General features: G+C 38.1%; 1 protein-coding gene across 13 annotated transcripts in view; it reads left to right on the forward strand.

Moving 5' to 3' along the window:
• The window catches only part of MAGI2 (membrane associated guanylate kinase, WW and PDZ domain containing 2), a 695,213-nt gene that overhangs the window by 618,030 nt on the left and 61,088 nt on the right, over positions 1–16,095 (forward strand). For 8 of the 13 annotated variants that reach the window (XM_038153728.1, XM_038153729.1, XM_038153736.1 and 5 more), the window contains 5 exons: positions 1,025–1,066; positions 6,303–6,394; positions 12,056–12,248; positions 13,221–13,307; positions 15,305–15,553. In XM_038153728.1, coding sequence (XP_038009656.1) covers positions 1,025–1,066; positions 6,303–6,394; positions 12,056–12,248; positions 13,221–13,307; positions 15,305–15,553 — 663 coding nt within the window. The remainder of the gene's footprint in view (positions 1–1,024; positions 1,067–6,302; positions 6,395–12,055; positions 12,249–13,220; positions 13,308–15,304; positions 15,554–16,095) is intronic. The other 5 variants (XM_038153732.1, XM_038153739.1, XM_038153731.1 and 2 more) reach the window with 3 other exon arrangements.

Here is a 16,095-nt window from a genome sequence, read left to right on the forward strand (position 1 = left end):
ATCACTCAGCTGCAGCCACCAGCCTTTAGTCTAAACTCTTTCAAAGTGGTACACAACTTCCCACATAGGAAATGCTGTATTATGTCTCTCACCACACCTTTCTGACTTAAGAGGAGGATATATACTCATAGCTTGCTTCACTGTCCTACAAATGCTATTGTAAAAGACCTTATCTTCTTTAGAGCATGAAGCATGCATAGTATGACATTCTGGCTTAGAGTCACATAAATGGGATACCTGATTTGCCCGTTTGTTGTGTGTAGGTCAATAGAAATCACCTCTGGTTTGTAATGTTTTGCAATTCACAGTGGGTGCCACCAAAATAATAAAACAGAAATTCTTGTTGAGAACATTTCAAAATCAGCAAAGAAAGCATGACTAAATTCAGCTATGAACTCATCCAGATTCCTCTAATGCAAGCAAAATAGTTTTATATAAAAACAAGACAGTTAATTGCTGCACTTCATACAATCAAATACAAATACTTTGAAACTACCTGCATAAAAAGTACATTAAAGGGATTTCCCTGCATTTCCTTTCATCTGCAATCAGTTGTTCTTATAGGCAGCATAAAAATCTTCCTCGTTTTGATGATAAAAGACATTTTGCAATGAAGTTGTATAAAAGCAGGGGTCAAGCCATCTGAAGTCAAGTCATCCAAACACCCATTAAACTTCCCCTTTTATTGCTGTACTTGAATAAGCAAAAACATTGTCACTATTTTTTAACAGTTTTAACCAAACTAAAAATTTTCTTTTCATCAGAACCTACATTGTGTTAAAGAAACATTACCACTTCACATCTTTTTCACTTTGCACAGAGGTGGCCAGGGAGGTCTTAATCTAGCAGGAATATCTACATGTACCACATGGAAAATAAGGAAGGAGGGGAGGAGAAAATAAAATTTCAAGAAAAAATAGAAAATGCATTTTAGTAATTCAAAACACAGCAAAGAAATTGATGCTGCATCTTTAAATAACTTGAGAAATGTATTTCACCTTTAATTCCCCATTTTCCTATTCAGAACAAGTGCTGCCCAGGACTGGTTTTCGAGCGGATTCCTCTGGCAAGTATTCTTCAGCCTTTGTTTTCTGTAAACTACTTGTCCTTCATTTTATGTTTTAGCTATTCTTCTTTTTTTAATCATTTCTCAAGAGGATGGACAGTCTTGACTGCCCAGTCACCGTTTTATTGTGTATGATCTTTGTGGGGTTGTAGAATGCTTATGCCAAATCTTTTTATAATAGATTTGCATTTTGAGCAAGGAAAGGTATCTCTTTTTCCTCACCCAGTTTTTGTTTATGTTTTACTGTGTTTTATGTGTACTTTCATATTAGTGTTCACTCTTCAGCATAAAAGTATATCTCGATAGCTCATGCCCAAATCTAAGCCAAATCATTTTTTTATATCTGGATTTATTCTGTTTTAATTCTATCACTAATTCCTTGCTTTTATACTTATACCTTGTGCTGTAAAAATATAGAAGAAAAAGTTTTCACAATCAAGAAATTTTTGGGGTGTTTGAGTCAACACTAATCTTGTAAAGTGGCAATGGACTTTTTTAAAAAACAGCAGTATTTGATTTCCCAGTGTTATCATGCTAAGTGAACAGTTAAAACAGGCATTCCATACAAAAAAAAAAAAAAAAGGCTGTTTTGACAATCCCATCAAAGTTTTTCTAGTCCTACACAAGCTGGACAGAGATCCTAAATTAAATATAACATTGGACTGGTTTTGCATAACACAGTAGGGTTTACACATTGAATTACTGTTAGCACACCAGCTCTTTTTTCTTTTCTTTGATGATTTTCATACTGAATTTTTTATTTGCCAGCCTTCCTCTCTATAAATATCAAGAGGGAATATGTATGCTTTTTTAAAAAGCTACTTACATTGCAGAGCAGCAGATCCATGACTGTTTTCAAGCTTTTCACATCTTTCAAGAGCACCTGAAACTCAAATGAAGTTATTGTAGTTTTGTGTCAATCCCAATTCACAATTTATAATTATTTGTATGAAACAAAAATCTTCACCATCTTCAGCAAAGGAATCCATAGTTTTTCTTTTCAGTAGGTAGCTGAATACACCCAGAAATACTGTAAAATTATTACAGCAAAGTACTTCATCTTTCCTTTCATTGCAATATAGGAGATTTAATAAAAATTTTGTATCAACATTTACAGGATCATCCCGAATACCAGGTTCATCACTGTAAAATCACATAGCACTTGCTCAACTTGTCTCACACAGAGAATTAAGTATTTTCAGGTGTATATTTTCTCAACATTTAAGAAACAACTGCATGCATGCATCTCAGTGTGTTGTCCATCCAGAGATTCAGATGAATACAGTGCAGAAAGATAGCTGGGGGTTGATAATCACATCTTCAGCTGTGAGATCTCACTATTGTTCAGGAACAATCTATTCTGATACCATTACATCTAAAGCAAATCCCCCATCATTCAGGAACCAGAAAGAATTTCCCAACGCTCTTTACTGTCCTCACTGTGCAGTGATGATCAGATCACAGCTTGTCCAATACCATTCTCAAATTCATGGGGGAGCCAGCTGCTTTTATAGCCTAGCAAAGTGAATTGGTGCAATTTTTTTTTCTTCCAGGCCAAATGAACTGTTAAGTTTTCCTTCACAGAAAAGGAAGAAACTAAGTGGTATAACAATAAAAATATATATATATTTAGGTTACTAGCAGGCAAAGTTGAAGTTCTTTTTCTAATATAAATGTGTAGAGAGGCAAGGAAGGAGAGGGAGCATTGTCATTCTGGCAGAGGGTACCTGTATTACATGAGCAAAAATATTGACTTTAGGGTGAAACTCTTCTTTCAGTAAAACTGGTAGGGGACAGGTCATTGAGGTACATTAAGCTGACTGGAAGGATAAGCAAACTGGAAACGACAGTGTTAATTCAGTATTGGCTTGTCTGCAAGCCTATTCATTACTTCTTACTTGGCATGAACCACAAGGTGCTAATCTAGGTTAGCAAGAGAAAACAAAAAGACACACTTTCCATAAGGAAGTTATATTAACCAACAGTTTGTAGTATATTGCAAGGCACAGGAGTGTCATTTTCTGTAAGTACAGGTAATTTTCTCTGTATGATCAACTGAAAATCTGCTACAGTAAGAAAACACAAAATTTAGTCTATCTAAAAATCCTTTGTGAGGAACAAAATTGTACCAGAATCCTGGAGAAGCAAGCACTAGAGGAATATCAGATAGAATGTAATCATTTAAATGGGTAAGAATACTTAATCAATGTATATTCAGGAATATTGAAACTGCTGCCACATAATCATAGGGGCTTTTAGTAACTCTATCAAACGAGCTCCTGTGAAAAAGTACAAAGTAGTGAACAATTTACCTGTCTTTCAAACACAAGAAAAAAGATCTCAGCAGCAGCAAGGCTTTAGAACTTGTTTTTGATCAAAAACTAACTGCCAATGTGGAGATAAACTGAGAGCTAAGCAAAGGGAGTTTAGCCAAAGTTGGTTGGTCAGACTAACCTGGTAACTGATTCTTTTGCATCAAACAAGTGATATGTGCTTAATTAATCTATGCTTTCCATTTTACAAAATGCCAGTTATAATTGTAACGCTTCCATCTTAGCCTGGAAAAGACAGTGCTTAGCATGAAATGTAAAGATGAATGGCTAGAAAGCAGCTAAGCAATCCTACTAGAAGAATCTGGACTGAAAGATTAATTTTATTGGAGAGCCTTTCAACAAGTCTTCTGTCTTATTTCATGAATCACTTAAGCACATAAACCAAGGGTAGAAGTCAGGTCCACTTTCAGAGATGTAAGTTCAGGAATCTAGGGTGTAGCTGTCTCCAGGGCAGTGGAAAGGTGATCAATGCAGTCATATCATACCACACATGAAAGCTGAAACAGCACACAGGTTTGTATACCAGTCAGTCACAGGAGATACTGTGATTTTATGATATTACTGCAAGGTGGGTGACCTAGTGACAAAGGCCATAAACAAGCTCAGTTGCCAGTGTGTTCTTTGCCTATGTCTTTACTGGAAAGATCTGTGTGCTGTTTGCTTGCAGAGGTTTGCAATAACAGGAAGCTAGACTTGATGACCCAGGTGTCCTTTCCAGTGTTTTGCTTCCTTAGTGGGACTGAAAAGAGCATTATTTTTTAAAAGCAGTTTTCAGTGACCTGTTGGCAGACAATGGACTCCACAGAATTCCAAGTCTTTGGGAAGGATTGTTGTTGCCCAGTCAATTGATCCAAAGGCTTCCAAACTGTGTTAGAGCTCATAGAAAAGCATGCCCCTATACAGCATTTTTTAGCCTAAAATTTTCATGGTCAAGCTGGCTATTCCACTCTAAATGAGGTAGAAAAACAGCATCTTTTAAAAAGTAAATAATGCCCCTTATTTTAGAGTCTGTTGCCAACACTGGTTTGGCTCAGCTTTGTCAATGTATCTGAGGGACATTTTCATCTCAGTTTGCCAGAGCAAGTATTCTTCACACCTGACATTCTTATATTTTCATATTGTATTCCAACTGTGCATATTCATTCACTTGTACACAATAAAGGCAGTGCTGGGTTGTGACAGACTGCTGGAGCAAAAGCGCCTTTGAGTGTTAAACCTGGGTTTCAAATGCTGATCACACTGTGTCTATCTACAAAACCATCTCCCTAGTGCTAAGCCCCATTCTTGTAGGCACAGCAAACCAGGTAAAGTACTGCTTTCTTCTGAAATTCCTTTGCCTCTCACAACTTTTAAATTATTTGCATTAAGCTAACATGCTGTACACACCCAGAATTCATTTGCTCCTTAGTGTTGAGACATATCAAATAAATGGAAAAAGTCAGTATAATAAGCTGCTTGGTTCTCTTTGGGTTTGTCTTCTCAATATATGAGAAGTTGGTAGGGAAAGGTAATACTTTTATTTTACCAATTAAAATATTTGTGATTCAGCCTCACTTTTCACCAATACAGATTGTTGAAATAATGCACCATGCTGCTGTTTACAGAGGATTTTTTTATTGCACAGTCATAGTGTAGAGCCAGTGCATGTCTTTCTGTATCTGTCTTTGCAATAATCAGGCCTTAATCCCGGACTACACGTGGCACTGCCAAATTCCACAGTTTATGAGGTGCCCACTGATGGTTCTGAGGGGAGATCTATAAGTGAGAGCTGCTGAAGTATTTCAGCCATCTGTAGTCCCTCCCATCCTGAGGGAACAAGGCACAGCTGGAGACACTTATGAGCAGTTGCCTGAAATAAACTTTGTCATTCCTTTTTCCTGTTGGGGTCAGCAACAAGCTGACACTAACCAAAAGCTTTTGTGTCACAATGTATAGACCAGAGTGCAATCCATAGGAAAGACCATTCCTGTCAATCACTGCTTTAAATGATGAACCTAAAGCATTTCTAAGCATGCAGACAGCAATAGTCACAACAGACAACAGGCAACTTCTTAGTCCTCTAAATGCTTACAGTTTCACCTAATAATATTTGAAACAATTATTGTTATTATTGTTATTATTATTATTATTATTGTTGTTGTTGTTGTTGTTGTTATCCCAGAACACTGTGTTCTTTCAAGTGAAGCTAAAGACACTTTTATAAGACTTCTAAAAGACTCTGTATCATTCAAATGATATATTACAGGATATAATATATGTCTAAAGACAGGTTAGGCAGGCATATGGAAATGCAACCTTATTGATTCACAAACCTGTTGAGACTTTAATTGAGTAGCATTAAGGAGTTCAAGTTAATAATGTTAGCTTTAAATTTAAACTCTGAGACTGAGAGATTTATAATGATAATTTTCATCAAAACTCCTTAGTGAGGGTACTACCTGGAAGTGGAATGTGTTTGGAACTTAAATGGCCTGTAATGATTTTCATGTTTTGTGAGTTGGACTGATGTATTTCTGTCTCCCATTTCAGTTTATTCTTTGTAGGATTTAATGAATTGCAAGGAAAAGACAAATTAAAGACCAGAGGTGGATGTGCAGCAGTCCATTGTACAGTCAGTTTTAGGAAGAAGACACATTTTTAACCTCTATTTTGGACAGACTTTTCCATACTGATCTTCTTTGAATGTATTCTAGTTTGATTTAGTGTATTCTACTGAACATAACCACCTTCCAAGAGACACCTACATTTTCAATTCTCCTCCTTGTCTGTGGCCCATTTGTTTCCACCAGCTCCAGCCAGGATGCCATTAGTCATGTGCAATAAACACAAGGTGGGAGGGGTTGGTGCAAATTCTCCAGATAAGACCAAAATGCTTTGCTCAATGGGATTTCTCTTTAAACCAGGTCCCGATTACAAAGAGCTGGATGTGCACCTTCGGAGAATGGAGTCTGGCTTTGGCTTCAGGATCCTGGGAGGAGATGAGCCTGGGCAGCCTGTGAGTTATTTCTTCCTGATTTTCCCTTTCCTTCCACATTCTACAATCTGTGTAAAAGTCAGAAAAACATTGCTACATAACTGAACCCAAATGCACACCATGTTAAGGCTACAAGTAAAATTACTTTTATTCATCCATTAAAAAAAAAACCAAAAAACAGAACTCTCAGGCTGTTCACATCTAAAAGGTGTCACAGATAATTAAGTTAGAATAAGAAGGCATTAAGGTGGAAACAGAGCATCACTCATCCCATTACTGCAGAGTGTGACCTGGCATCTCTTAATCTGGACTTTTCAAAATCAAGTTTAAGCAGAAGATTCCAAAAATCCAATTATGTAAGACTATCCATAACCATGTTCAGAGTAGACAACTTGTATACAAAATGTATAAATATTTTTATAAATTAATGATCTATCTAAATACTATAATTTTCAGAGCAGGTAGAATTATTACTCTTTCAGAAAAAAACTCAATGGTGTAACTATAATCTGACAGCTAGGACTAATCTCAAGTCAATAATGATAGTTTTACTATCACAATTTTAAGCATTATCAGTTTAAATCCTGTGTTACCACATTTCTGGGATAAAGTATAATTAATTATTAGATTAGTATATTCCCTAGTCAATAATTTATATATTCCATATTCAAATTAATACAGAATAGTATATTTTTCATTCAAGCCTTAAGGTTAACCAGCACATGGCTTTGAAAAACAAAGAAGCTCTTATATATTAAAATTGTCAACATCTGTCAAAGTACTGATAAATCTTAACAGTTCACTGATGTCTCCCATAAAAAGAGAATAATGCAGTGTATTCTAAAAAAGATGCTTCAGGTGCTGTTTGAAATTCAGTTTAGAATAAGTGTTTTCAATGGTTTTTCAAACATAATGTACAGCTATTTAGAAGGACTCCAAGACAATACTGCTTCATCCTCTACACTTGCAGTGTGCCTGAAGTCCCTCTGATATGTAACATCCTTCTGTGGAGCATGTCCCAGTGCACATAAAATGAGGCCACTGAGCTATCAGCTGCACATTCTCCAGCTCAGCATTTTTCCTGTCCCTTCTGAACAGGCCAGCCAGTATAAGTTCTCAAAGCACACATACTGGGTGAAGCCAAAAAGGAAATCTCTGAGGTGTTAGTGGAAATGTTCCATTTTATCTTTTTAGATTGTTAGGAAATGGCACTAGTAAGGCACTACCTTTAAAACCAGGCTGGGTGGAGCTTGGAGCAACATGGTGTAGTGGAAGGTTTCACTGCCCATGGCATGGCAGGGAGATTGGAGTAGAGGGGTTTTAATGTCCTTTCCCACCCAAACCATTCTATATTCTAGGAAGATTTGGAAATCTCCTTCTACCTGCTTTGGACAGTGGTGTCTAATGGCATTTCCTATCTCCCAGGAAAGTGTCCCTGGCTACAGGGCTGCTCAGTATTTTGTAGGAGGCTCTCTTGGTGTCTCCTTTAGTGCTTTTCTCATTAAAAATGGATAATTAAGCAGTCACGGACTAGGCATCTGACTGGCTCTGCTTGTTGGAGGTTTATGACAATCTCATGGGGAAAAGTACAGCTTAAATGTCTTATCTAAAAGATGATTATTTATAGAAAACGGAATGATTTCAACCTAAAGAACAAAGAGAAAACTCATGTAGAATATCTGATATTCTGATACTTCATATCCATAATACATGCCAGAGTTGTGAGACTTGAGTCTCTCAGTCTGCTCAGCAGTCCAGTAGAAAAGAAATTTTGAAGCAAGCCTTTTGCCCTGCAGCTACATGCATTATGCACGGAAGTATTACAGAGGATCAGCTCTTTCTAGTGTCTCTTCAGCAAAGGACTGACCTGACTTTACTGTCTGAAGTCAAAGAGCCATAGCTGGATATCAAGGGCAGAGATAAGCACCTTGCTATTTTTGGAGAGCAGGACCAAAAATGCTGCCCTCTGTGAACCACCCTCTAACACATTTCACTGTCCTGTTGAACAATTGCTCTCAGCCTGCCCTTAGCCTCAAGGTTGCTATCTCTACTCCATGGTTTGCACATACAAAAGCATTTTTTCCCAAGACTTATCAATCCAATGGGCTTTACAGGTCTTTGCAAACATTTCTCAAAGTCCCCAGGAGTTAAGAAGAGCCTAACTTGAAGCTGAGGATTGTACAAGGCAAAAAAGACACCTTCTTAGAATTAAATGTTGCAGTGCTGAGGTTTTCAATTCTCACACCCTTGTGGTTGTCCATCTTGTTTTCACTGCTCAAATTTAACACCAATAAGCACAACAGATGTACTCTTTTTAGTGTCCCTCTATTTTGTATTCAAAGTACAAGACTTCTTAACTCTGTTCTCTCTCCTCCACTGCTTCCCTGCCCCCCATGGATAGCCCACCTGCAGCCTCTCATTCCTTTCACCTCCAGAAAAGCAGAAGCAGTTTTGCTTGTTCTCCAAACCCCTGCCTTTCCTATGAAACAAGAACTGAGACGCTTTGAAATTTTTATTTCAGCTCTCCTGCTGTGCAGTCAGGTAACACAGAACAAAAGGAAGCTTTTGTCTTTGTGGTTCTGTATCTAAAAAGGAATATGGATTCTTCAGCATAAGGCAATAACTTTTTCAAAGAAGCAGAATCCAAATAACGTTATTTTAGAAGGGTAATACTGACACTATAGAGGGACTGTAGCTTAGTTTTCTTCTAGTTATATCAGCTACCTGGCACCTTAGAAGGAGAAAATGCTGCTGTACTACTCCACTTTTCATATTTGTAAGTGTAAAAATGCTTTTGAAAGGAAATACTTAAATTTGTTGAGAAATTTCAAATATCAAGACTGAGTTGTGCCAGTTCAAATAACCTCTCAAATCTTATAATATTGCACTACAACAGCTATTTATCCCATCTCCCAGTAACTTGAGGATTTAGAGATAATCTCTGTTATGGTGAATTATAATATTACTGAAAGGTTGCAAAAACGCATAAATTGGAACTTTACTGAAGTTGCAAATTGCTGTCCCAAAGGGGAGATGTATTTTGCATACATTTGTGCAGCTCAAACTCTGAATCGCAGGAACACATACATCATTTCTATAAGAGTTTTACCTTTTCAACACAGATGGACTGGGATTTTTTTTTAAATGTCCTCATCATATTTGTTTGTATTCTTTTTATTGTCAGTGCCAAGATATATTCGAAGTATCTTTCTACATTTCTAAGATATAGATGTCCATAGAGCAAAATGTTAGGACAAGGCCATGCCTTGGGAAGTCCTATTTTAACAATGATTAGATAGAGTTCAGGTGATTAGCTTGAATCTGGACATCACTGATACTTAAAATTAGGTGAATCACTCTTTATGTGTATATACTTAAATTTTGCTATGTGCCTGTGAAGCTACTGTGTTATATTTAGAGAAACTAAAATACAAATTCAGATAATTACCAAGAATCACAAAAAAGTCAGTATAAAAGCAGATTAACCTGTATAAATTAATAGACACAGGCTTTAATTTCAGATTAGGCTCTGCCACAATCATCCTAATTCCAGAATTTGTCCTGTTTAATCTCAAACAATAGGAGAAACTTTTCTTTTTTCTCTACAACACACTCTTTATTGCTTACATGCCATCATCCTCCTCACGCATTCAAAGCCATTTCATACCAGTATGAAACTGCATTTCAGAGGTAATATAATCCTGATACATATTTTTCCAATTTGTGCTTTACATGTAGAATTGATAACTATTATGGCAACTTCTCAGCCATGAAACAAGAGCAGATAATGCATAAGAGACAAATTCAGACACAGAAAATGAAAAAGTTAGGAAAGTGAAGTTATTCTTGCTATTAAATATCCGAAATAATAGATATGGTAGCCACCATCTTGACAAACACACCTAGCTGAAGTGTTTGAAGTATGACTCTGTTGCTTATGGTAGGAATCCAACACTGAGGTGAGTAACACAATCACATTACATGGTGGACATGTGAAATATCAACAATAATTACTTAGCCAGATCTAGAAGGAGTTTTTCTAGTTTGCTGTGCATACTGATGACCTACCATGCTATGATGTGCATTTTGTTTTTACAAAGGTTAAAGATGCTCAAATTGTTTAATATTATGTCATAAAATTATAAAAAAAAACTGCAAATGTTCAACAAAACCAAAGGAGGAAGCCAATCCCTACAATCTCCCAAGCTGCAGAGGGTTATTACCCATCTCTTCTCAAAATAACTAGGAAGAAATTCTTACTCATGTGAGTTGCCTAATTCTCAAATGTTTTGAGAATACTTTGTGGATATCTAGCTAAAAGTAGCCTTGGAGAGCTTTTCTTCTGTCTGGTAAAGGAGCATAAATTCATATTTATTGGTTGAATTTTGCACAAAGTATTTTCCGAAGGTTTGAGGTTTCCAATATTTTTTCACCATTTGAAGAACAGGATGGAGAACCTGAAACAGCCTCTCTAGCCACTCAGCCTGGCACTGCTTAACAGGATCCCAGGAATACCAGAAAGCAGGAAAAAGCTGCATCATGTTCTCTCTTTGCGAAGTTTTGAAAGCAAAAGTAAGCCAAAGGGAGGTGAAAAACTGGGGAAAATTCTCCAGGCTCCACAGGGGATTTCATTTAAACACTATGCTGAGATATTTGCCACTCTGCAGCTAAGACCACAAAAAACCACAGGCCCACCTGTGTGATTACCACATCTAGCCTTTGCAATTCATCATGAAAAGCAATGCTTCATAGCTTTTATCTTTTATTATTAAAAGCAGATTGTCACATGGCATGTCATATCCATCATTTTGTGCTCACTCTCAGACTGAAAAAGAGAACAGAAAATTTGAAACATGCTCTGTGAATGCTTTAATATTCTTTCAAAGAAAGCAGGTTTTGTTTGAATCAATCTCAACTGTTCTACCAGTTATTCCACGGGGAAAATATATATGTCGTCTTCTAAGAAATTATGTGAAATTATCTGCATAGAAGGTGGAGAAAGTCATCACAAGGTTTTGGACAGATTTTTTACTAGTTTATGTGTCCCATACAAACTACATTTAAATGTCGATTTGGGAAAACAACATCTGCCCAGAACAAGCTATTTTTTCCTCTTTTTTTCCATTTTAACCAAGCACTGCCTGAGCAATCATTCATTAAGAGTAATAACATTTAATATAGTACTTCTTTTCCCCTAAAGAGTCCCAAAGCCAGCTCTGCGTAGTGGGGTCACTTCCACTGCTGACCTCAGGTATATGACTCCAGGTGCTTAAATCACACAGCAGTGAAGAGCCTTTGATAAGAAATACAGACTTGATAATTTTAAATAAAAAGACCCTTACATAGAATTAATCTTTTTAAGTCTTTGTTATAAAGTAGTCTATAGAAACTCAACACTCCTTAGAGGCACAGTATTTTGATTTGAACATTTCAAGCAGAACTCAGATTAGGATTCTCTTGTGTATCTCTCCTGTGCAGGTAGAAAACACCTTACCTTCTTACCAAAGACAAGGAAGCATCTTCAGTCATACCCACGAGAGGACAAGAACAGCTTTTAGACACACACAGACCTCTTCACCTGTGCTAAATCACTAGCTTAATTTCACAAGAAAGAGAAAATCATGTCACTAAATTGGAGGTTCAGTGTAACATATGACAGGATTTTGTTTCTTTGCTGCCTAGATTCTCATCGGAGCAGTGATTGCCATGGGCTCAGCAGACCGAGATGGTCGTCTCCATCCTGGTGATGAGCTGGTGTATGTGGATGGGATTCCAGTGGCCGGCAAAACCCACCGATACGTGATTGACCTTATGCATAACGCCGCCCGAAACGGGCAGGTGAATCTTACTGTGAGGAGAAAGGTGCTACCCACGGGTGAGTGAAGGCTGGGAAAGGTGAAAGGAAAAACAGATCCCAATGTTGGCAGCACAAACCGGTGCTGTTTGTAAATAATAGAGGAAATCAAAGTGAATGTTTGTGTCATTTTGAGGAAAGAATAATTGTAAATATGTGTCCCTTGTTCCTCTGACAAAAATACTGCAACTGAGTGTTGTTTCCTTCAGAAGTGAAAACATACTGGCAACCCTGGTGTGGTGATCATAAGTGCTCTGGGTTTGTTCCATGCTGTCTTGGTCTGTGCTGTCTCCTTTTGTTCACTTTTGGGACTAAACATTCACCTAAGTTAAAGCCATTTGAGCTGACTGTGTCAATAAGAGAAAGGCTCAAAGACTGTTAACTGTTTTAGGGCAGGAATTCATTTCACTCTTATATGTGTTAAAAGCCCATTTCTGGTCTCACTGATGCCATCTGGAATTTCCCACTGAACTGCAATAAAAGCTGGCTGAAAATCTTCTGTAGGGCACAAGGGGTGGATTCTTCTGTCAAGCAGACATATTCAGAAAATGAACCTGAACAACTATGAAGTATTTGTAGTAAATTAGATGTTTAGACTAACTCAGTCTCAATTGCCGAAAAACATCGGAACTTTGAAAAATGTGTGTGGCAGCATCTATTAAAGCTTTAATGGGAGAATTTGATGACCTTTCATTAGAACCATTGCTTACTTGAGGAAAGAAGTTTATTTAATAACTTTTAAAACATTTTTGGTGAGTACGCTTGTCTGAGGTACCAGAAATGAGCAAAACCACATTCCCAGCCTGTACTGTCTTCTGCCTGCCCATGCCCTAGATCCACTGTCACTGCCTGCGCCGTTCCCCTTCGCTCCTGTGCCAAAAAAGCCGCCCTCCCACTCACCTTCGTCTTCGCAGTCCCCCTCCCACTGCGGCACCGCAGCTCCCTGCCAGCCGTGCTCCTGCAGGACTGACTTTCTTCTGTTACTGACTCCAGAGTCCTCCAGCCAGAAAGGTGCCCCTGCGCCTGGTGCGACGCCCCCTCGCAGCTCCCCCAGCGCGAGGAAAATGGCCAATAACCAAGGTAATGACGCCAAGCCCTCGCCGCCAGCACCGCTCCACGCCAGCCGCGACGCCTGCTGCAGGCAAAGCTGGCACAGAGCGGGCGCCCGCCTTTGCTGCTGCTTGTTAAACATTAAAGCTCTACCAGCAACTCTGGGCTTCTGGTGCCGACAGTAAGCAAGCTGGTAAAACACCTGAAGTTATTCTTGGGCCTTGAGAGTGCCACACCAGGGAATGTGGCATGTAGCTCATTAATGTTTAAGCATTTCAGGAGCTGAACAGGATTTTAATGTGGTGTGTTACAATGTAAGCTTTGTGGAAAAATTTAAAACAACTGGTGTTGGGCGTGACTGAAAAATGCTATGCTAATACATCAGGGCAATTGATTCCATGGGAATTTTCACTAGCATGAATGTATACAACAGAGGGATCTGGGGTTTTGCTTACCTGTCTGTAGCTGATATACGTATCTTAGGCCTCATCTGGAATTACCATTTTGTACATATACTTACCCAGATCTGGAACAGAAATTCACATTTCTCAAGATCTGGAAAACAATTTGCTTAGGAAAATGTGATTTTTGGATTAAAATGCCATTTTTTCACAGGTAGGAGCAAAATGGATTTTTTCTGATGAGTATCTATTGCACAGTTGACAGTCGAATAGTAGCCATTTAAGCTTTTCCTCCTTTATCATTCTTTTCCTATATTTAATGGCATTCAATTGCATTCTTTCATGGCCAAGCCAGCTCTTGGTCATTTTACAGGGTAAGAAAATTTCCTTTCTGTTGCAGCCATACTGACACAAACAATATTCAGCTTTCTGAAACATGACAGCCAGAAAATGAGAACTCTCTTGTCGCTGACTATGGCATTTAGTTGCAGATTTGGTTCAATAACTCTTAGAGATTTTCAGGAGTATAATAATTGTTTGTTTTTCTTCCTCTTTATACTCTCTAATTACTTTATTTCATAGTTGCAGAAGGACTACTAAAGGACACACCTGACTGAGAAAACAACAGCTTGTACTTGGATGCTGTTTATTTTATTAATATATACACACACACTGAAGATCTAATTTGCAAACTCTCTACCTAGGATGTATGTGTATATGTGGGAGCTCCTCACGTGTTCAGTAAAATTACTCTGCCACTCTTTTTGTTCCAAACAGAAAGCATAATACTTACATTTATCTGAAATTTCTGTTTTAAAACTGTCAATAAATGCTGATTTGTGTAAACAATTTTGATCTTGTAAACAATTTTGATCTTCAAAGAATATAAATCTTTTTTTTCCCATCTGGAAGTGTAAATTTACTGTTTTCAATTGCCAAAATGCTCAACTAAAAAACCTGCAATCCCACAAGTTTTAACTTGTTTCCTCTTCTTGTTACTGTAAAGCAATACTAAAGTGTTCATGGACTCCATTTTCACTTCTGCGCTTTTCAACTTGCCAAACAAGAGCATCTCCAAACCTTTAAATGACCACTGCTTCTGCCATGACACCCACAGAAAAACTACTTGTGATGATTTTCATTGTATAGCATCTCTGCTCTTTGAACATTTTTTGAACAAGCTAATCAACTTGTAAGAAGAACATTATGCAGCTAATCCTAATTACTCTGTTAGCTCCCTGCTTAAATTCTTGTAATCCAAACACAAATAATTTTTTATTGGATTAGACAGTCACATTTTCCTCTTGATGACAGATCTACCAGCAGACAAGGGAATAACACTTGGTAATGTTTTTGCAATCCAGATAGACACTGCTTCTTACTTTCCTCTCTTGTAGCTAGTGTAGCAGTCAGTGTTCATGCTTGCTTTATCTGATTGCCCTTGAATGTTCTGCATAATTGTGTAGATTCCTGTCTCTCTGCATCTATTACAGCTCCTAGTTTAACACTTGGGGTAGTCTGGTCTGTAGACAGTCAGCTGTATTCACGTTGCATTAGCAAATGTACTGTAAGTCACAGAGCCACCGGGCAAGTCAGCCTGTGACACTGGTGTGATTTATGTTGTAGGAGAACCCTGCCCAGAGAATGGCAGAAGCCCAGGCTCGGTGTCCACGCACCACAGCTCTCCAAGAAGTGACTACACGACTTATGCCAACAGCAATCACGCTGTCTCCAGCAGCACCGCCACGCCGCCCGAGGGCTTCGCGTCGCACAGCCTGCAGACCAGCGACGTGGTCATCCACCGCAAGGAGAACGAGGGCTTTGGCTTCGTTATCATCAGCTCCCTCAACAGGCCTGAGTCTGGCTCCACAATAAGTAAGTAAATCACGTTTTCCAGTTCATACTTCTCTCAGTTTGCCCCCCCCCAAAAAAAACCCCCACACCAATAGTTAATTTAAACCTATCTGCTAATAATTTATCACAGCAGAGATTTAAACTGAAGATACTCTCAATGTTTATTCAAGGCACTGTTTGTCTGTTTTTTCTTGGACAAAACCAAATGTTATTCTGGCCTCTCGAGCTCTGTGCTTCCCACAATTCTTTGACTATCAGAGTAATAGAGAAGTCACTCACAAAGTAGATTTTGCCTGTTAGATTTTGCCAGTGTCTCTCAAAGAGACACTGTAAGTAACGAGTAGGGTTATGTGAATCAATTATTGTCCTACATGCAACTGAATTAAACTTTTTTTTTAAAAAATCAAGATGAAGTTCAGCAAGTTAAAAAAAGGTTTATATCACAGCAAACCCTATGAAAACAGCTGTCCAATTATGGGACAGCAGAAGAAACTGGAAGTTGGGGGAACTTGTTAGATGCAGGTGCAGAGAGGCTGATTTAACTGGGTGGAGTATAGACAGCA

This window comes from Motacilla alba, chromosome 1A, assembly GCF_015832195.1.
Source record: "Motacilla alba alba isolate MOTALB_02 chromosome 1A, Motacilla_alba_V1.0_pri, whole genome shotgun sequence".
NCBI lineage: Eukaryota > Metazoa > Chordata > Aves > Passeriformes > Motacillidae > Motacilla > Motacilla alba.